General features: G+C 42.0%; 1 protein-coding gene across 2 annotated transcripts in view; it reads left to right on the forward strand.

Annotated features, from left to right (window-relative positions):
- SMOC1 (SPARC related modular calcium binding 1) overlaps nucleotides 1–21,610 on the forward strand; it is a 130,483-nt gene that overhangs the window by 25,172 nt on the left and 83,701 nt on the right. For both annotated transcript variants that reach the window (XM_071558196.1, XM_071558197.1), the window contains exon 2: nucleotides 15,726–15,897. In XM_071558196.1, coding sequence (XP_071414297.1) covers nucleotides 15,726–15,897 — 172 coding nt within the window. The remainder of the gene's footprint in view (nucleotides 1–15,725; nucleotides 15,898–21,610) is intronic.

Below are 21,610 nucleotides of genomic sequence, written 5' to 3' on the forward strand. Positions count from 1 at the left end.
CAGTGAGGGGAAAGAGAGGGAAGGAGGAAGCTCCTTGGCAGAGACTTCACAGTCAGATTTGGGAATTGCAATGAGTCCTAGTCCTGTACAAGCCTTAACATACTGGCAGCCTTAGGAGGCTCTGGTGACCCATTGTGAAGGTAGCTGAATCCAGAGAGTGGACTCTTTGCAGGATAACTTAATATTGTTTTCAAATGGTTTGTGTTTTCTTAGGGCTAACTTGTGTTTTTTTCATGCTCTTCTCCATTCTGCTTTTATTTCAGGTAACGCTAATGCTTTCTTGGTGCTGTCTTGATATCCAGGTGTAACTGTAGTGTGGTGCTTCTAAAAAGTATTTGCAAGAAACTAAGCTACTGATTCACTATCCTGTGGCCAACAACTATATGTTATCCAGGGCCCTGTTAGTAATAGGATACTAAGCTACACTGATCTTGATCTGTCACTGAAAGCTGATAGGAATAAAACATCAAATTTCAAGATATAAAATTTGTAATCTGGCTTGATCAAAACCAGAGCAACATTGAACTGACTTATTTCTCTGTAGCCTGGAGTCAGAAGTCCCGTGAAAACAAAGGAATATGCTGGTACTTGAGCTGTAACCAGTAAGAGAGGATTGGGGATTGAAATAGTATCCAGTGATAGAGGTGAATGACTGAGTATAATTAGGGGGTTTGAGAGTCTGGTTAACAACTTCCTCCTTTTACTTGAGTTCTAGATGAGAAGCTGGCTAGTGAAATTGTTTGGGATTGTAACTAACTGGGAAGAGGGAAAGGCCTAGGAAGCTAGACAAATTCAGAATGGATGGGGAGGAGCTGGAACAGGGATGAAGGATAGAAATGAACTAGTAGCCTGGCATATGAGATGCTTAGTGCAGAAACTGGTCACAATATTTGTATATGTAAGATGTTAATGTAATTACTAGGGGAAAAAATTCTTTCAGAGTCAGTTAGTCATCCTTCTATGTGCAAGAGCTGGCAAACTTCAGCTGGGAGGAAGAGAGATGACTCGTCTTGACTTCAATAGTTTTTTCAAAGGTTTCAGTGTTTTCTGTTTAGGCATGGAAAGAGAGCAGATTAAATGTGTGGGATCTGCCTGAATCTTAAGAGGACTGGAATTAAAAAGGAGCAGAGACAGAGTGAGCAGGCAAGAGTGATAAAACTGGGAAGGTCTTCTTAAAATGAGACTTGACTGGAGAAATGTGTGGGGCAAATAGTCATGGCAAAATCAGAATTGACAAGGATAAGCAACCTGATTCAAAGAGAATTAGGCTGCAATCTTTACTGGTGGCCACTGGTGGCTATAAGGTCCACGAAACCTTACAGCTAGACCAGCCAGCCATTTCTCATGCACTTACTAAACCAATTTCAATGAAACTGTCACACCAATTTCTTAAAAACAGGTATTTTCTCTTGGGTCGCAGTTGACCTAGGCTGACTTAGTATCTGCCTGGAGTCCTATCAGACAACATAAAATCATTGTTTCCTAACTCTTCCCTCCCTGTTTGTAGGACTGACTTTCCTTAGATTTCTTAAACTTGATTACCCCTCCAATTATCTCTTGCCTCCTGGTATAGGCCAAAGAGCTAGTAAGACGTGAAATGAATTCAGCATGTCAAGATTTTTTTTCAGGTGAAACTAGGATTTAGCAATATCTGCTAAGATAGCTCGTGCCTGGGATAACTCTTAAGTTAGAAGGGGTTGCTAAACTCAGGGGAGGTAAGAAGAAGAGGGCCTTTTGAAGCAGAATGGGCTCCTCTTCAGCCTGAAGCCTACTGAGAACTGATTGCCCTGGATGCTGCTGTCAATGGTCTTGCTAATATTGATATAGCACTGAGCTACTTTTTTGGGTGTGCATGCCAACCACCACAGTTGAGGCCTTCATATTTTGTTATCTATCTACCTGTTTTTAAACAAACCTCAACTGAGGCCTGCAGCACTTTATAGTAACTAGAGCTCTACTTAGGCTTGCATTTGAGCAGGGTGAGAGAGTAAAATTTGCTGGTTTTGTCTTGTTTGGATGAGGAAAAATGCATTCTGTAATTCTTGAATGGGTGGCACAGTTGGATGGGGAGAAGTGATTGCACATACTCCATCTCCCTTGTTCCCTGCCAATGCATCAGCTTGCCTGCTTGTCCCCTCAAGCAGTATAGTAGTATCATGTGAGCAGTAAGTGATAAAGGAAGTCCTGCTTCTTCTGGTCCTTTCTACTGGTGTCACTTTCTGGGAACATTTTCTTACTGGCTGTAGTCCAGGCTGCTTTAAGGTGGGCAATATCCTCCAATGAGAAGAGGAACCTCAATTATTTGGGTCTGAAAAGCAAATTCCTTCAGATGAGATCCAGCCCAGTGGCTCTTAAGTTAGAGAAGGCATGAGGAAAGTAAACTGCTTAACCCTGTGCAGAAGCTTACTTCTAGATGTGGTGATGGTGTAAGTAGCACTTACTTCTCATAGCCTAAATCAGTCACAAAGCTGTATGTGAAAGGTGTCATCACAGCCTGCTTTCTGTCAAAAATGTTAGTTTAGTCTTTGTCCACTGTAAGAAGTCTGACCAGTCAGCCTGAGTATGTGTTTGTACTGAGGCCAGGTCTTAGACCAAATGGAAAAAGATCCAGAAAATCTGAGGAATCCAGATAAAGCCACAGATGTTTTGCCATAGCTGTCTCAATAACATGCCCTGAAAAGGAAGATGAGAGACTGCAATGGCCTTGCCAGTTATCATTGTCAAAGATTTATTGTGCAAAGTTCTTGTATTTGCTTATATTAAGACTGATACCCTGCTCCCTTCAGGGAGGCAGACAGCAACAAGAGTCTGATATGCATATTAAAGTTTTCAAGTTCTACTAGAGACACACACAGAAATTGCAGCACAAAGTTGGCTGAGGACTTCCAGAGCCCCAGTGAGTGTGACTGGAGGAAAGCTAACTTGGCAAGTGCTGTGTGAATTTAGACTAGAGATGGCTTCTTGTATGGAAAGCTATCAGTCCTAGACAGCAGATCATGTAGAAGATACAAAAAGATACCCAAGATAACCAAAGATATCATAGCTTTTAACTGCAAGGGTCTTTGTGACAATGAAAGTTAATATTACCCGTGTTTAAGGTGAAATACCATAGAACTGGGAATGCTCTAAAGCTTATTTCCTTGGAAAATAAGGAAAGCATGTCTGCTTCTAGCAACAAGGAAGCAGTGTGAGTATTCTGCAGCTTCTCACCAAAAGTGTGAAAAATAGTTCAGTGTAGCTAGAATTGGCCTTTCTGCAAGTTGAAAATAAACACACTAAAATAAACAGTTCTATAGTACACAATGTTGTGCAAAAGCTGTCAACGTGAGAGAGTGAACACTTTGTGTGAAGATCAGTCACTAACACCTTTCTGCTTGGATGTCGGGGTTAAATATATGTATAACATTGTGGGGAGAAAGGGAAGTGCTTTAATGAGAAAGGGATTTTGTATCCTTTTTGGGAAAATACCTTTAATCCGGGGTAGCATCAAGATATACCTGTAAATGTTTTGTCTTTTAAAGACATCCCTGTTCTTGCTTCCTATTCTACATAATAAAATATACAGACTTCATAGCAGCAACTTGACAGCTGAGAGATGTTTCCCCATGCTACAAGAAAGACATTGAAGGGCTGAAGTGCGTCCAGAGAAGGGCAGCAAAGCTGGGGAGGGGTGTAGACCACAAGTCTGAGGAGGAGCAGCTGAGGGAGTTGGGGTTGTTTAACCGGAAGAAAAGGGGGCTCAGGTGAGACCTTATAGCTCTCTACAACTACCTGAAAGGAGCGTATAGTGAGGTCAGGATCAGCCTCTTCTCCCAGGTAACAAGTGACAGGACAAAAGGAAATGACCTCAAGTTACACCAGGGGAGGTTTAGATTAGATATTGGGAAAAATTTCTTCACTGAAAGGGTTGTCAAGTATTCGAACAGGCTGCCCAGAAAAGTGGTCGAGTCACCATCCCTGGAGGCATTTAAAAGATGTATAGATGTAGCACCTGGGGCCATGGCTTAGGGGCAGACTTGGCAGTGCTGGGCTAGTGGTTGCACTCGATCTTAGAGGTCTTTTCCAAACTAAATGATTCTGTTCTATGTTTCCCTGTAGATCTCAGCAGGAGAGGTTTTGCTGGGACCATCATACAAACCACATCTGTCACTTCAGTATGGAAAATATGTCTTACCTGTGTAAACAGATTTTCATGCCAAAACAGATGTTTGTTGTAGTGTATAATAATATTGCTTGGTAGTTCAGCAGTGGTGATAAATGCAACATCTTACTCCCCAGATACTGGAAGTCATGTGAACTGTACTTGATAGGCTAGAAAACCTTGCACACTAAGGACTTGCTGGTTTGAAGTGGTGTTGCCTAGTTTCACTCCTCAGTGCTGTAGAGATGCTTGACCTGGTATTTCTTTCCTTCAAGTTCAGCAATCAGCAGCTAAGTTACTGCTATACAATTTTGAAGAAAGACACAAGTAACTACTGTAAACAAATCCTGTCTGCAGAAATTGGAAAGTATGTTTACTCTTCTGAATGTTGTCTGTCACTGACAACAGATGATGGCATTAGAGCTAACCATGGTGCCGCTTACAAGGATCCATCGTTCTTGCTCACATGAACATTTTATTTTAGAACTATCTCTGTATCTCTTCCATCTCATGAAGTAACCAATGCATGCATCTTGTCTGTTATGGAAAGGTTTTCATCATATTTAGATAGTCATATTAAGTGACTATTTTTTTGAGGTGGGAGCAGGAAGCAAAGAGTTTTGTACCAGCAGAACTGAAGTTTCTATCCTGAGCCTTCTGTGCGCAGCAGCTTCTTCAATTTGTGAAGCATAAAGAGTCCGATAATGAGGAAAGCTTCTCTGCTACTGCCTGTACTGTCTCCAAAGGCCAAAACTGCCTGACAGCCTAAGAAAGCACTATCTACCACTTACTTGGTAAAGAGGGCTAAACTCTGGATGGTTACCCCTACAAAACTGAGGAAAGCATTTGGTTGAAAGGTAATTGGAAAGATGACAATTATTGATAAATGCTGTAAAATATAATGCAAACAGAACTATAGAATGAAATAATGAAACAGCGAATCTTTCCCTTAGGGAGTTGATATGAAAAGTTGTGGGTTTTTTTTCTGACTTTTGATTGGAGTTTTCACTTTGTTTTGTACATCCTTTCCTGGTTGTTTCCTTCTTGATGTAAATTCCTGGCTGGCACATTTTTTCTTGGTTGGCAGAACTGGGTTATTTCGTTCTGAATTTACTTCTTGGTTCTACTGTTGGCAGCAGAAACACCAACTATGATGAAGACTGGATATCAGCTTCAATTTCAATGCCGCTTTCAACATTTTAGAGGAATTGATTTAAGGACTGAAACTTGCAGAGCTGTGGAGTTATAATGGGTGGTATTCTCCATCCTGAAAGATCTATAAGGAGAAAACATTTGTGATGTAAGAAGTGACTTTGCACAGTTTTATTTACATTGGAGCCCAACTCTGAAGATGTGGTTGCCAAACTGTGCTTGTAAACTATGTTCAATCATCATGTCTCCTTATGACATTCTCTCCTAGCAGAATAGAGCAGTTCTAGAGATGGTAGTCCTCTTCATACACCTGCTGTGCTTACAGTAATAATGTCTAATATATATGGCTGTGACTGACGGGAGGCACTGGTGGTGGTGTAGACTTGAAAGTGGGGAAAGGATTATCTGGCTTGAGGTAAGCTCAGTTGTATCTGACTTGCTGTGTGTGCTTACATAATGTGCCTTGTGTGCATGCTGAAGGGAATGGTACTTACCTAGGAGACAGTGTTCAGGTTACAAAACTGTCTTTAGTAAGACTTGATATCCACTTTTTGCAGCGGGCAGTCTCTGGCATGTATGGGAAGTTTTGTCTTATTGGGAATAATGGGTGATGGGGAGAAGATGTTGGTTTTTATCTTGCCCATTTGGGATGTTTAGGAAGTTTATCAACTGACTTGGAGAGTCCACTTTAAGTAGGTACCCAGCTCTTCAGCAATAATGCTGTGGAAGTTAATGGTGAAGTACTCTGAGTTCTTGAGAGAAAGACAGCTTGAGAAGGTGCCTAAGAGAAGGGGGTCTGAATGAATTGAGATGTCAGATGATGATGACAAATTTTAGGGGGATTGGATTTAAAAGGTAGCCCTTTATCCGTATCAGGCTATTGATGGAAAATCAACAGAATTTTTACTTCATCAAAGAGATTATTCATTTAAGAATGCTTCAGCAAAACTTTGGTGTCATCAGACATGCTTGCAGTTTGTGTATCCCCACAGTACATGTGAAAAGCTTGGATCAAGACTCTTTTGCCCTTTGGAACAAGGGAGTGTTAAGCTGTTCATTACAGCATAGTGAACAGTATTACTGTAACGTTGACAAACTTGCACTAGTGGAAATTTTGAGACAAATTCAAGACAGGCTGCAGAAAGGTTCTAGTGGAATTATTAGGGAAAAACAAAATATAGGTGGAGGGGAAACTCAATATAGGTGGAAGGGAGACTACAAGAAAGATGGAGAGAGACTATTTACAAGAGCGTGTAGCAACAGAACAAGGGCGAATGGATCCAAACTGAGAGTAGGTTTAGATTAGGTATTAGGAAGAAATTCTTTACTGTGAGAGTGGCAAAGCACTGGAACAGGTTGCCCAGAGTGTGGATGTCCCATTGTGGAAGTGTTTAAGAGCAAGTTGAATGGGTCCTGAAGGAACTCGATCTAACCAAAGGTGTCCCTGCCTGTGGCAAAGGGTGAGAACTAGAGGATCATTATGGTCCCTTTCAACTAAAGCCATTCTATGATTACTGTGAATTACACAGCCAGATCTAATTAGATAAACTTCCAACACTTCAAGAGCTCAGTATTGGTGGCCCCACAGCTTGCCCATTCTGTCTGCAATACTCCAAGATCTTGTAAATGGACAAGGCTTCCTAGGCTGACTGCATGCCAGTTCTACTAAAAGTAGTACAAGGGGGAAAATAGGGTCAAGAAAGTGTTATTTCATAGCCACTTTTTGTAAGTGATTAGACTTCTCATGTCAGTGCACAGAACTCTACAAGTTCTGTGATTTATACAGTGGAGGGTAAGAAAGTATGTACTTCAGTCTCCTCCATGATTCAAGAGAACTTCTCTCTTCTCAAGAGAGAAGAGTTTGTGCAATGGCTTAAACCATTTAGTCTGCTAACATTTGTTTAAGCCTAGGGATCACTATTTCTGGAGATCTTGCTTGAGATACTGTCCTTTGTGGGTATACAGCTGGTATTACTTCAACGCTTCTGCTTTTCTGAGAGCTTCTTTTGAGAAAAACGTGCCCCATTAAAATGGAATAGTTGAGTTCTCACCTAGTGACAGCATAAAGTTGCAGTCCTGCTGCATTTGCCAGGGGAGATCCACAGCCTCAATTATTTTAACAAACTAAAGTGGGTGTTATGGTTACTCAAAGATTATCTTGGCATAAATTATACAGAGGGATGTTTTTAGTTTGTTTCTTGAGTTATGCTGAATAAGCACAGGACTCCTTAAACCAGATCATGTTATTAAACAATACATGTTACTGAAGACAAAATTGCACCTTTTATACTAATTGAAGTTTTCTTGGGGAGAAGCAATTCATTGCCTGACTGCTCAAACATTTGGATCTTCTGTCTAGTTCAACATGTATAGTAGCAAAGGTAAAGCGAAGAAATAGTCAAACTTGCTTTCTCTTGTCAATGTGACAAATTTAATTTCAAATTTGTTCTAGGCTTACATGTCACCTTCGCTGCATGAATAATCCAAGTAGGAGAGTGAGCTTTAACAGCAGCTGAAATAAATTATTTCAAAGAAATTAAGTCACTATCTACCTTATTAACATCAACATTACTAGAAAAATTTAGAAGTCATGTATTATAAATGTGAGGCTTAAGACAAAATTTCTGGTTTGTGTTTGAGTTTTGGTTTCCTCCACTGTTTCGATGATTGGTGTACTGATCTGCAGTACAATTTGAGTTGCTTAAACTTGAGATTTACAAAATTGAAGTTACATTTTATAAAGGTAATACAGACATGTGGATAAAAGTTGTGTGGAAGAAGGGATTATTTTAAACTCTGAAATGAATGTCCTGCCCTTGATGTCTCTGGCATTTTTTCCCCCCACAAGTCAACTGTAGTAAAGCGCCTCAAGAGCAAATAGATAAAATTTTAAAAGTTCACTCCCTGACTGCAGTGCCTTTCTCTTTTTTTAAAGAAAAACAAAACCACAGCAATAAAAAGCTGAGATTGCTGCTCTGGGATGAGGTCCAGTTCTAAGGGTTTCTCCTGAATCCTTGATGGGCACTTCAAATACTCAATTAGGCAGCTTGTCTAGATCTAGTCCCTCATCTTCTAAAAGCAGAGCACAGCTGCTGCATCATGTTTGGGGATCAGCTTGTGAAGAAAACCAAAGTATTATTTCTTAGCTAACACATGAAGTACAAAACTTAAGTGCTGTCTGTCATTGGAGAGGCTTGCACAAAGCAAAGATTGAGGGAGGATAGTGTGGGGGTAGGGAGAATCGCTGTAGAAGAATGACGTTTCTACCCTAAAAGAGCAAAAAACTGTCTTGAATTCAACTCATGCAAATAAATCTAGAGTTTGCTGGCTTTACAGTGTGATCTCATATGTTTGCCCAGCCTTCACCCATCCTCAAGCACAGGCTGTGTACTTCAAACTCATTCTTATTGGCACAGCTGGGGGCCTTGGGTTGAAACGTAAGTCGTGCTTTAACTTAGGCTCAACTCCTCACTTTGCAGGAGGGATGAATGAAGGAATAAAAATATTACAATATCTTTCTTGTTGTAAGTACCTTCTCCCTGGGCAAAGTCCTATGCCTGTCTAAAATCTGTTGGGAAAGTCTTAAGCCTCAGTATAAAACTGTAGGATGCTAAAAAAACCCACACAAGGACTGGAACTTGCTAAAATGCAGGACTTTGAGAAACTTTGTCATAAAAGCATATGCTTAAACCAGAGTAAGCCGGATGCCAGTGAAGTACAAGTTGTGAGCATTTCCAAAAAAGGCTATATTAAAATAGATTGATCTCTTCCTCCCCCTGCCCCAAAACACATGATGGACTTCTCAGGAAGCTCATTTCAAAAGCCCTTTTTCACTTGATAGGCTCTGAGGCTGTCTGGGCACTTTCAGGACAGAGGCCAGACAGCCTGGTGAGATGTTGAGAGTTGTGGTGGCTCTGGCTGGTTGATATCTTTCTGCACATAATGAGACTCCAAGACCTGACAGTCCTTTCTCCGACAGTTTTTAAGAATTTCCCAGTTTTCTTCTTTGTATTCCTAGAAGCCAAGCATTTTTGGTCTCTGGCTCAGAATAGGATCTTTGAGGCCTGTGAGGCCTGCTAGACTTATGGTTCCATGGCAGGAAACGTGGTTGAAATCCAAAACCAATGGTTGAAATTGAAGTCCTAGTTGAAGTCCTTGTGCCCTGTGGGCAACCTGGTATGGGGCTGAGAATCTAGCCATGATTAAAACTGGGACTTGGCTCCAGCCCTGCCTCCAGAATGGATGGTTGCATCAGTTTAGAGGCTGAAACTGAGGCATAAAAATGTGAAATGTTTCTTTTCAACAGCAACAGAAATGCCAGAAGTTTATAGTCTCCCTTTAATGTATGAAATGGTATGGTGTTCCTGGGGACTTCTCCCTGGAAAGGACTCTCATTTGTACTTGAGTCATGCCAGTCTGAGTGCTCAGACAAATGAGTGGGTGATCTGTGCTGTATGATTACAACTAGATCAATCACTCTGTCCCAGGATGTATTCTAAGGGTCTTCAAACTTGAAATCTGCCAAAGCAGGGCTGTAAGGTATTGCGTGTGGTGTTTGCTCCATCTTGGTTTTGTTAGGCAGCAGCACTCTGTAGTACTAATTGGAAGTAAAGCTGCTAAGTAGCAGAGGCACCTCTATTTTGATCTGTAGTGAACTCTTGTCTTCTGGATTTGTTTCTCAGTAGACCACTACTTTCCCAAGTTCACATCATTTGTGTTCCTTGCTCCCTCTTTTCCCTCAAGCCTTGCTAAAGCACGTTACTGTGGTACTACAATACCTTGGCCATTTCTTGTTACCTCCATCAAAGGGCTGTGCTGTTCTGTTTGTGCTTATAATGCGCCCAGATGGTGAATAGAATGAGTGACCACCAAGCTCATTTTCACTTGTGGGGTCAGACCTTTCTCTGCTAAATAACACAAGTGTTCCCAGCTGCTGTGCAGCTGCAGGGAGCCTGCTTTCCTTCACAGGCATTAAAACCCCTTTAATCAGTGTTTGTTGTTTGTCAGCAGTGGTGTTGAGGTGTGGAGAAAAAGAACAGATATGCTTTGTTGGCAAAGTTAACTTCATTCTGACCTCTTATCATTCCATTTTCTTTTCAAGTCTGAAGAAGCAGAAAGCAGTTTTGAAAGTGATTTCTTCAAGCACCTGTGTAAATCTTTTTGCTAAAGGAGATTTGTGTCCTTATAAAGATAGAACACTTGACATTAAAAAGATGCTCTGAGAGCTGCATTGAAGAGGAAGCTCTTTAAGGCAGGGACTTAAACTGACTGGTGTAGGAGTTGTGCAGACTCCCTTAGTGTAAACAAAGGCTACAAAAATACTCATACCATTGCTTAGTACCAGTGTTACTTATGCTTATTTTAGTATTGAGCCTACACTGATGGGACCCCACTTGCAAGCTGGTCAATTTTAACTTTTTACTGTAAAACAGATCGTTCCTTCTAGAGTTTGTGGGGTTTTGTGTTTGTGTGTTGAGGGTTTTTTTTTATGTGGTGGGTTGTTTGTTTGGCTTTTTTCTTTCTAGATAAAGCTTGGAAAGCTGTTGGTGCTGGACATGTTTGCAGGATTACTTTTTTTCCCCGAGTCCCAGGTCTGCTCACCTGTGTCTGTGTGTAGAGCACCAAGCACTGCTCTGTGAGTGGTGATTTTCTTGTTTGCAAAGCCCATTTGTGTGTGCATCCTGAATGTGTTAGGACATCCATCAAGCTTTGATTTGAACTTCAGGGGTCATCCTAGGACATTTGGTGTTAAAGGCAGAATACGTACCTTGCCACTCTTCCCCTGAAGGAACCAGAGAATCACGTTAATGCCTCGGCTCTGCCTGGGGAGGGTGGGTAGCCAAGTGTTAGGGCACCTTGTGCGTATTGCTCACAATGCTCAGCCTGGCTCAGCAGTACCTCCTGCAGTGATCAAGATGCTTTTCTGCAGCAGGGCTGTGCTCGTAGGAAAATGGTGCCTGCTTGCTTGAAGTAGGAATAAAGAACTGGGAAGAGGTAATGTACAAATTGTAGTCCTAGATGTTAAAATTATAGATCCAAGTGGTATTCCCATGGTAGACACATTTTGACATTCATCCAATGTTTTTCTCCAAAACAGCTAGTATATTAAATGTCTCTGGATGGTCTGTATTGATCATCACTTCTGTAGCTTTGATGCTTACCACCTAGAAATGGGACAAAGAACTACCATTTTACTATCCAAAAGGTGGCAGGGCTGTTGAGCAAAGACATGGGCTGCGAGCTGCAGTGGAGCAGGTGTTCTGCTGTAACGGAGAGGTTTTGAAGCCCTTCAGATTCCTGGAGATATTACTGGCTTTTCTGGCCATGTTGTTTGCTTGCATGAGAAGAACCCTGATCAGACAGGTGTGATCCTGGATCCTTTTTCAAATTAATGCAGACCTGCACAGTTACAATCTACCTGAACAAAACAAGCACCATCTTGTGCAACTATGTAAACCATAAACTTTTTTGGCAAGGCAGGTATGGCATCTTCAGTGTCTGGAAAGCACCTAACATGCTGTGTGGGCTCCTTACAGTAATCCAAATTACAAATGCTAAAAAGGCTTTGAATTTTTTTTTTTTGGTAATAACATGGTTCTTGGCTTAATTTGGGCAGGCAAGAACTTCATAGACTGCATTGGGGTGCTCTGCATGTTTCCTCAGGCCCTCATAATTAATAAATGTCAAGCTGTTTGTCTGTGAGAAGGCATCTGAGGAAAGCTCTTCCATAGCCTTAGGTTTAACTTGTTTGTCGACCCTGAGGGTTTGTTGACTCTCTGTTCTTCAGAGATGCCCTTTCTGGAAGAAGGGGTGTTCCTGATGCACAAGGCCCCACTATACAAGAGGACTCTCAGTAAGCTGGTAAATGATTTGATGCTGAGAACCAGTGTTCTAGCTTTTTTGTTGCACCTCTAGATAAGTCAGATCTGTGGAACTTGGCTTCTGACACAAGGAATTTGTGGAAAGTTTCATCCCAGTAGCTCAAGCCCTCCTCAGTGGTGATAAATGTGAAATGCGTGTGTTCCTTCTAAACAGAATGGCTTCTGTATCAAATTGAATATTTAATTGCTGCATGTGCACAATAGTATCCTATCAGTCAACTCTGCTTTTAAAGTTTGCTTATTCATACAGACACATGAAAAGCCTTCTGAGTCTTTCAGGGTTTCTGACATCACACGCTGGGAAGAAACTTCGGCTTTTTGCTGTAGGTTTACTGTCACTGGTGATCTTTGCATTTTGGGGGCCACAGAAAGACATTACTGTAGCCAGAGCAATTCCAAGCTAACCTCTGATAGTCCAGCCCCTGAAAAGGAAAAAACTTGGTCCAGCTTTGCAGTGTTTTTATAGTCGAGTCCAGGTCTCTATAAACCATATAAAATTGCCTTCAGGTTTAAATTTTCCAATTTCCCATTTGGAACAGGTGTTGCCAGGTTATAGAAAAAAAACAACCAAAAAACACTATGCTTTTTGGAGAGTCTGACAGATTTTGAAGAATGTTTACCCCACCGAAAGTAAAATAGGGTTTTAGTAATGCATCAGTCTTAAAAAGATTAAGCAGTATGAAACTTCTCAATTGTTTTTCATTCAGACGGGAGGGATGGGGGTGGGGTGGGGGGGAAGAGGGTGAGGAATTTTTTTTAATGTAAAAAAACCAAACCAGCAATCCCATTTCAGAGATGCGTGTTCTTGGAGTCGTTAAAAACCAACTCAAACTAGGCTTTAGGCAATGTTTTTTCAACAGCTTTAACCTCCAAGCATAGAGTAGACAGCTTTGTAGGAAACTGTAACACCAAGGTGATTATGGCAATGACTCACACTTCCCTGTAAGGCATCCAGCTATCAACACACTTGGAGAGCTGTGGCTTTGTGCATGCAGGCAGGGTGTCAGTCAGTGCCCACTTGCCAGCCAGCTCTGAACTGCTGAGCTCCTAAGTGCTCTGACAGCAAACTGGGATATCAGTGTGTTAGAGAACAGCTCTGGTGCATCCAGACTTGCAAGAGGCTTTAGAAATGGGAGCTAGAGAAGGGGAAGTGCAAGGCAGGTTTAATTTCCCTTTTGTTTGCTTGGTCCTCATGGAACTTCTTTGAAGAGTCTCCCAAAATCTTCCTGTGAGCAGATGTTAGGGTTAGGGTAATAGTTAAACCACTAAGCGAGGTAGCATGGAAAGTGAAAAGGGCTGCCTCAGTTTGAGACAATTTGGAGGGGTGATAACTTTGATAGAAGTCTTGTCCCTCGAATTCAATACTTGTAGTTTTTCCAACACTGAGAGAGTGAGCAAATAACTCCTTACCAAGAGGAATGCTAGTAATAACTGATAAGACTGGAGTAAACCAACCGATCAGGAGAAACTTCCCAATCCCTGCCCAGTGGCCCAAATTGAGATGGTGGCCAGTCTCCCTCATCTGGGAAAAACACATGTGGCCACAGGACAGTGACAGGATGGCCTCCTTTCCACGTGATTTGCCTCCCCCAAGCCCAGAAAACCTGGCAGGAATGGTTGGAGAGTCAGCACTGGCAGGAAATGGTGGATAGCTGGAATTTGACACTGGCAGGTGCTTGTGTAGGGCTGGAGTGAGGCTGCAGTGCTGGTAAAGGCAGTCGGAGCAGGGGCCCCCAGCAGATCCCCCAGGTGACTGGAAGGACCCACAGGACACCTGTTGGATCCACTGACAAGACTTGGTTGTTGCAATTTTGATGTTCATTGGCCACAGTGGTGGTCGCTGCCCAGATATGTCAAGGTGGTGGTGGTGGTGGAAACCAGGTGTGGGTGAGGGAAACCCTGAAACGTCAGTTACATACCCTCAGGTTCATGTGGGAATGAGGAGTCTTGCACTGGATGATCGAATACTACGAGTAACGGGATACTTTGGGAGGCTTTGACACCTTCTAAGATGTTGCATCTGTCTCTTGCGTCAGTGCAGCTGAGTCCATTATGGCCCATTGCGGCTCATCAGCAAGAGATGAATATTTTCAGGCTGTGTGTGAATGTTCAGCTGAGTCATCCGTGTAAGGAAAACAACCCCAACACTACCCCATCTCGCAGGATTTGCCTCTTTCCTTATCCTGTTTAGCACCCAGCTTGTAGCCTGTGTCAGCTGTGCATGCCTTCAGCCCCTGGCCTGGGTCTCATTGGCACACTGTCAGCGGAGCACGCTGCTGACTGAGCCATCAGCACCAATAGTCCAGTCTCTCACAGCACCTGGGCGGGTCACTGCAGGTGGTCAAATGTTTGAGTCATTGGTCACTAGCAGTTCAGTCTCTTTCAAGAAGGTGCCAAACACCAAAAAGCCCAAAGGGTATTTTTGGAGAAAAAAGAAATACGTGGATACCAGAATTTTTGTGTAACCTGGGACAGGCTGCTGCTGTCACATTTTGCCAAACTTTGTGCTGGTGTTTATGGAAAAAAGCCTGTCAGTTGAGATCCTCAGGAACACAATAAAAATTTGGGAAAGAGATGTGGTTGTCCCTCTGGGCAGCTCAGGGTAGAGCTCAGGGTACAGCAGTTGAGATGTTGGGATTTGCAGGGAACAAACAGACAGAAGGTGAGGACCCATTCATGAGTGTTGTGAGTTTTCCCATCACCAAAAATAAGGCAAAAGCCAAGCTGTCTTCAGAGAAGGGAAACAATAGTGATCATGCTATGGAGGAAGTGGTCTGAGTGAGAAACTGGGAGTCTGAGGTTGTTCAAATTAGGACACCCAAAGGAGTGCCATGTTTATACAAAATGGTTTTCATCCTAATAAAATGCTCAGGAAGAAAAGGTATTTAGAAAGATGACAAATTCAGACTTCTGCAAGGACATAGGTTTTCATGTAGTGTGCAATTGGACTGCGAGATGCGTGGAGTCCATCTGTGCTGGATGTCATCAGAAAGGATCAAAAAGTGGCTTTGGGAGTGTGCAGGTATGTTCTTGGAAGTGGTATCCACAGATAATATAAGCGATGCTTTATATAACAGGTAACTGGTGATACAAAGCTGGCCACATGTGTGGTTCAACTACCAAGGCCAATCTTGGTAGGTTACTTGGGCTCCTCTGTCCTTGGTGATAAGTTTCTCGTGTCTCTGACTAAAATTATCTAGTTTCCAGAGACTGTTTGTGGCAGGGCACTGGCCAGGCTGGACTGTTATGACTCAGTATTACTCTTCTCTTGTGGGTTATGTTTGGCTTTGCACATCTTATGTTTTTAGAGGTGAGGCAGAGTGAGTAATGTTTCAGTTTTATTAAAGAAAATGGAATGGCAAGGACCCTTAATTTTTTTAAAAGATGTACGTGTTTCATTTAAAATTCCCTTCAGGCAAAGTCAGCTTTGGTAGGCAGCTCAAAATGCATTATAGACCATGTTGTTATTGTCATTAAAAAAAAAGGATTGTTTTGGAAAACCAAACAAAACCAGTATTTTTTTTCTTCCCTCCTTTCTTCACTTCCTTCAGTTTTTAATAAGCGACCGTGACAGAGACCCTCAGTGTAACCTGCATTGCTCCAGGTCCCAGTCCAAACCCCTCTGTGCTTCTGATGGCAGAACATATGAGTCAATGTGCGACTACCAGAGAGCCAAATGCCGTGAGTCAAGTCTGAGCGTGACACATCGTGGCCGGTGCAAAGGTAAGTCGATTTCAAATGCCTCTGAGAGGAAGATTGGGAGCCCTACCTTGTAAAAAAACTGATTTCGTAGACCCTCCTGTTTAGTACCACCCTCTGTGAGTAATCTGATTTGTGCATTCATGTGAGCATGGGTATCTGAGACTGAGTTTAGGCAGTGGACTAAGGGCTGGCTGAATTATCAGTGAGAGAAGGCAAAGGAGCCACAGACATCACTGAAAAAGGGCTGAAATGTGTCTGTGTGTCTGCAGACAGAAGCAACTGCCTGCATGGCAGTGTAAAATAAAATCCTGAAAGCAGACTTCTTCCTTGCTACCTGTGCTGATGAGAAACCACGATATCTTTGACTGATAGGAATGTGGAAGAAAGTGTGATGCACAGTAGATGTCTAGTTCCTTTTCAGACATACGCAGCCTCTCTGTGCTGAGCTAATTAAGATGACAGTTCATGTAAGGCTTTACATGGCTTTTTTTGTACCTGTTTGCTGTTACACATCTACTTAGAAGTGAGAATACTATCCTTCAGTTAATCCCTTCAGCATAGTCTAAAGATGAAGTAGACGATTTTTAAAGGAATACTGATGTCTTGTCACACAAATGGTTTGCTTCTACAGTGAAGTGAAAAATCAAGTAGAGTTCGTTTTCTGAGAGCACAATTGACTCAGAGAGGAAATGGCACAGTTATTTTAAGCAATTGGTTAAAGTGACAGGAGAAACTCATTAAAATCCATGTGAAAGGATTAATAGGCATACATTTAAGCCTGGATTTTGTTTATGAAGCCTTTTATACTGTTACAGAAATGTATCTTTGTCAGAATTACTTGATCCAAAATGGAAATCCCTCTGCAATGTACTGATAGACTATAGTTTAGGTGAGTTATGAGCATGACCTCAAATATTGCTCTCTTTTAAACAGTTTCTTATTGGAATAAAGCTTGCTTGTATGATTCTTTTTATTTTTTTTTTGTCACCACTGCTGGATTGGTTTATGGCAACTTCTCACATAGCATAGATAAAAGCCTTTGAATAAGGCTGCTTTCTGAGTACTGGAAACCCGAAGCTTTCTTCCCAAGGCAAAAGAAGCAGATGGACTGTTCCTGCAAGCGATGCCTTTTTGAGTATCACAGTAAGAAGCTGTTTGATGGGAATCCTGGTTTTGCTGTCATCCCTTAAGCAGAGTGGTTTAGATAAGCAACTCCACGGCTGATACTTGTATATAAACTGGTACTGTTCAGTTACTTAAAACATAAGATCTGAAATGTGGTACATCCATATGCTAAAGGAAGGTATCACCAACAGAGTTCAAGCACCTTCTACTGTAATAGAGCAGCAGATTTACCCTCAACAGCCTTTATTCCTCCTGCATGACAGAGATGCTCTACAGGAGAACTCCCACAAAATTGTAAGGGATCCCATGAGCCATCAAGCTCAGTCACATACAATGTGATAGATACTGTACCCAAGAACTTATCCTTATGAAATGAGCAATTATAACTTGTGCTACCCTCTCTCTAAGAGGAGGGAAACAAAGGAAAAGTCTATTGTGAATAGCAAGGCATAGTTCTGCACTGCAGATTGTCATAGGCTTCCAGTGTCATATACCAATGACTTGAACTGTGCTTATGCCAAGGAAAACAGAATGATTTCCATAGTGAGAACAGAACCTTTTTGATTCAATTTAACACTCTGCTCTCTGAAAAAACTAAAGACCTTTAAAGATGAAATTTTGCCAGACCTTTGGTGACTATAACTCTTATTCAGCCCTCATTCCTTGCTAGCTTCCTCAAGTGCTTTTTAATGAAATTCCTTCAGTGCTAGATTATCTGAACTCCCTCCAAACCCTCACTCACACATCACAAAGGGTTAAAAGTCAGGACTAGCTTAAAATGATCAAACTCTGGCATCCATGACAAATGTACCCTCGTTGATAAGATTGTAGAGAATATTCCAGATGGTGTAGCTGTGCATAAAATACACAACCAAGCAATCCTACTTGGATCTTTTGTCAGGAGGCATCATAAAATCTGGTGTTAAATAAGAGTTAATACCTCAAAACTGTGCAGGGATCGAAGGTGAATACTTGCTAATTTTGACAGCTTGCCAAGACTCATTTATGCAGTGATTGTTATATTCATGTATTGGATATCTATGTCTTAGAACACATTCAAGTTCTGTATTAATTGCTTGGTTTCTAGGAACTTGTTTGACTTAGATAATTATAAAAAAACCAACTTCCCTACAGATTTATAATGGTTCATTTGGAAAGTCTGCTGGTACAGAGCTTGTTCTTAGATCACAAGTCACTGTGCAGAGTGAACCTATGTGTAAGTCACTGGTGGAAATTGTAACAGGGGTCTTCAGCCTTTCTCCTGGGATACAGGAGGTGAGTACAACTTTGGGCTAATGTGCTGGACGGGCAGGTCTCCTCCTGACTGATGGATTATTTAAAGACAATCTTTCTGCTCTACCTACTGTTTTCATTGGACAGGAGATGATACTTTGAAATCACTTCTAGTTTGCTTGCTAGATCTGTTTTGTCTTTGAATTTACTTTATTCTCCCTTGACTATGAATAAGAGTGTCCCTCCTTGGCAGTTAGTCAGTAAATTCTAAAATGTCACTTTCAATCACTTGACAAATTTAGGAATGTTTTTATGCATGCTCTGAATAAATTAGGGAACTCTAGAGTAGAAATCCTATGTGGTTGTCAAAGAAGGAACAAAGTGCATCAGCATGAAAGGTAGACAAGATGATGATCAGGAGTCATCAACAGGGATGGGGAAGTTATGCTTAACCAGCCAGATTGCCTTCTATGGTTGGACAACAGGCTGGATGGATGAGGGAAGAGTGGTGGATGTCATCTACCTGGACTTCAGCAAGGCTTTTGACACTGTCTGTCATAATGTCCTTCACAGGCCAGCTCAGGAAGTGCAGACTGAATGTGTGGACAGTGAGGTGGTTTCAGAACTGGCTGAACAGTAGACCCCTGAAAGTTGTAATCAGTGGTACAGAGTCTGTTGAAAGCCTGTAACTAGCATGGTCCCCCAAGGTTCAGTACTGGGCCCAGTATTGTTTAATCTAGTCATCAATGACTTGCATGAAGGGACAGAGTGCATCCAGCAAGTTCACTGATGACACAAAGCTGGGAGGAGTGGCCCCAGAATGCTGTGCAGCTCTTCAGAAAGATCTCAGCTTGTTGGAGGTTGATGGGATGGGTAGAGTGGAACCTTTTGAAATTCAACAATGTGTGGAGTCCTGCACCTGTGGAAGAGTAATCCCAGGCACCAGTACAGGCTGGGGGCTGACCTGCAGAAAAGCAGCTCTGCAGGGAAGAACCTGGAGGTCCTGTTGGACAGCAAGCAGTCCATGAGCCAGCAGTGTGCCCTTGAGGGCAAGAAGGCCAGTGGTATCTTGGGGTGCATTAGGAAGAGCGTTGACAGCAGGTCAAGGGAGGTGACTCCTGCCTCTGCTAAGCCCTGATGAGGCCACATCTTGGTGCTGTGTCCAGTTCTGGGCTCTCCAGTTTAAGGAAGATGTGGAGTTCCTGGAATGAGTCCAGCAGAGGGCTGTGAAGGTGTTTAGGGGACTGAAGTATTTCACTTGTGAGGAAAGGCTGAGGGAGCTGGGCCTGTTTATCCTGGTGAAGATATGAGTGAGGGGAGATCTTAAGTACCTGAAAGGAGGATGTCAAGAGAATGGAGCCAGGCTCTTCTTGGTGATGCCAAGCGATAGGACAAGAGGCAATGAGCAGAAATGGGAACACAGGAAGTTCCACCTGAACATGCAGAAGAACATTTTTACTGTGAAGGTAACTGAACACTGAAACAGTTGCCCAGAGAGGTTGTAGAGTCTCCTTCCCTGGGGTTATCCAAAAGCCATCTGGACACAATCCTGAGTAGGGAGGTTGGACCAGGTGGCCTTCAGTGGTCCCTTTCAACCTGAACCATTTTGTGTCTGTGAAAGAATTTGGAGATTCCAGGTATAGGATTCTTGCAATGGGGAACGTGAAGAATGATTGATATCCTGTAGAACAAATGGGCACATTTTTATAGTTTGCTCAGGTTCCATTTTTGCCTGTTTTATGCAAAGACACAGATAATTGGCTGGAGTAAATGGCCATGCAACTGCTGACTTCAGTGTAGCTGTACTGCTTCAAGTCCTGTGGGGACCTGGCCTGTACATGAGACAGTTACTTAATGGAACTGGAAATAGTAAAAAGCTGCTTGGATCAATTTTTTCCCTTTGGGCTTTTGATGCAAATGTAGTAGGATTAAAATTAAATAGCTACTTTAAATAGATAATTTTATGTGGTTGTATTGTATTGATTTGCTGCTAATGTTATGTGGATGCCTGGAGATGTTTTACTTTGTGTTACTAGGATCGCTTGGGTCTTTATATTATGATGTTGTGTGATGTCTGTACTGCTGCTGCCTGTTGACGAGAGGATGCTAGAATTCTTGGGGCCTATTCAGGAGTGCAGTGTGTGTGTTAGGAGGCACACGATGGTCTATTTTGAATAAACTGTTTGTGCATAAGATCAGCCATTGTAACTAGCCAACTTCATTGCAAAATCCCAAATTTTGTGCACCTGTGTTCTGCAGACTAGGCTAGGGATATCAAAACCATCACTTGTAGTTAAGTCTCCTAGTTGCCAGCTACCAGCTTGAGAACTCATTTTCTTTAAAACGCAGCTTTCTGAGCTACAGTAAATCTGTCCCAAGTCTGAAGATAAAGTAAAATTAAGCAGGTCTGCTTTCAAATGAAGTCATCCTATTTTGGTTTTTCACCTAATGTAATGGAGGGAAGAATGTCCAATTTGGTCTGTCTGGAGCATGGGATGCATTAATGCCATTCTGTTTTATAAGCATGGCGTTTGATATTCCAAAGAACATTTTTAGAAAGAGGAAAGAAAAAAATGCTTAGACACTTGAGTAAGCAGTCAAAATGCAGAACAGGGCATATAAACCTACCATAATAAGATCAGGCTTTAGTAAAATTTGTAATGCATATTATTTGAGGTGAGCTTTTTCGCAGCTACTTTTTAACACTTGGCACTTATGTAATATTTTACATTTTCTAATTAACAAAGCAAAAATAGCAAGGTGAGATCATCCCACTGAAATCACATGTTGATGCAAACAGGGGATTATGAAAATACCAGCCTGTGGAGTGAGGAAGAGAAGGACTGACAGTCCTTCTAAAAACAAACTAGTAAATGTTGATATTAAAGGCACTGTTTTTACTGGAACTGAGCTGTGGAAGATGGATGAAAAAGATAGCAATATGCAGATACCTCTGCACTCAGCGGGGTATACAGGTGGTTGTTCCAAATCAAGGCTGTAAAAGGACTGGCCTGACTTTTGGAAATCAGTGAGGGAGGATGGGAAGAGTAATCAGTCTTGAGTGTTCATGTACAGGAGAAAAATTGTCTGTCTTCTCTGTACTTCAAGCAGGGATTTGTGAAGAGTCCTCACTTGAGCCAAGGGTTGAGTGGCAAAAGAGGATGCTGCAACAATGATGAGCTCTTAAGCGCTGTGGTGTAGTGGTAGTTTGCTGTGAAGTATGATCTGCTGGGTGGTAGTAGAGAGTTCAGTTTATAAAGTCCAGTTAAAATTGCCAGGAGGGCCACAGCCACCTTAGTGGTAATGTGTTTATATTATCTTTGCTTTACAGTAAGGGCTTGATTGTGTGCATGTTTCTCGGTTCACTGGACAAATT

Source organism: Pithys albifrons, chromosome 6 (assembly GCF_047495875.1).
Source record: "Pithys albifrons albifrons isolate INPA30051 chromosome 6, PitAlb_v1, whole genome shotgun sequence".
NCBI classification, from domain to species: Eukaryota; Metazoa; Chordata; class Aves; order Passeriformes; family Thamnophilidae; genus Pithys; species Pithys albifrons.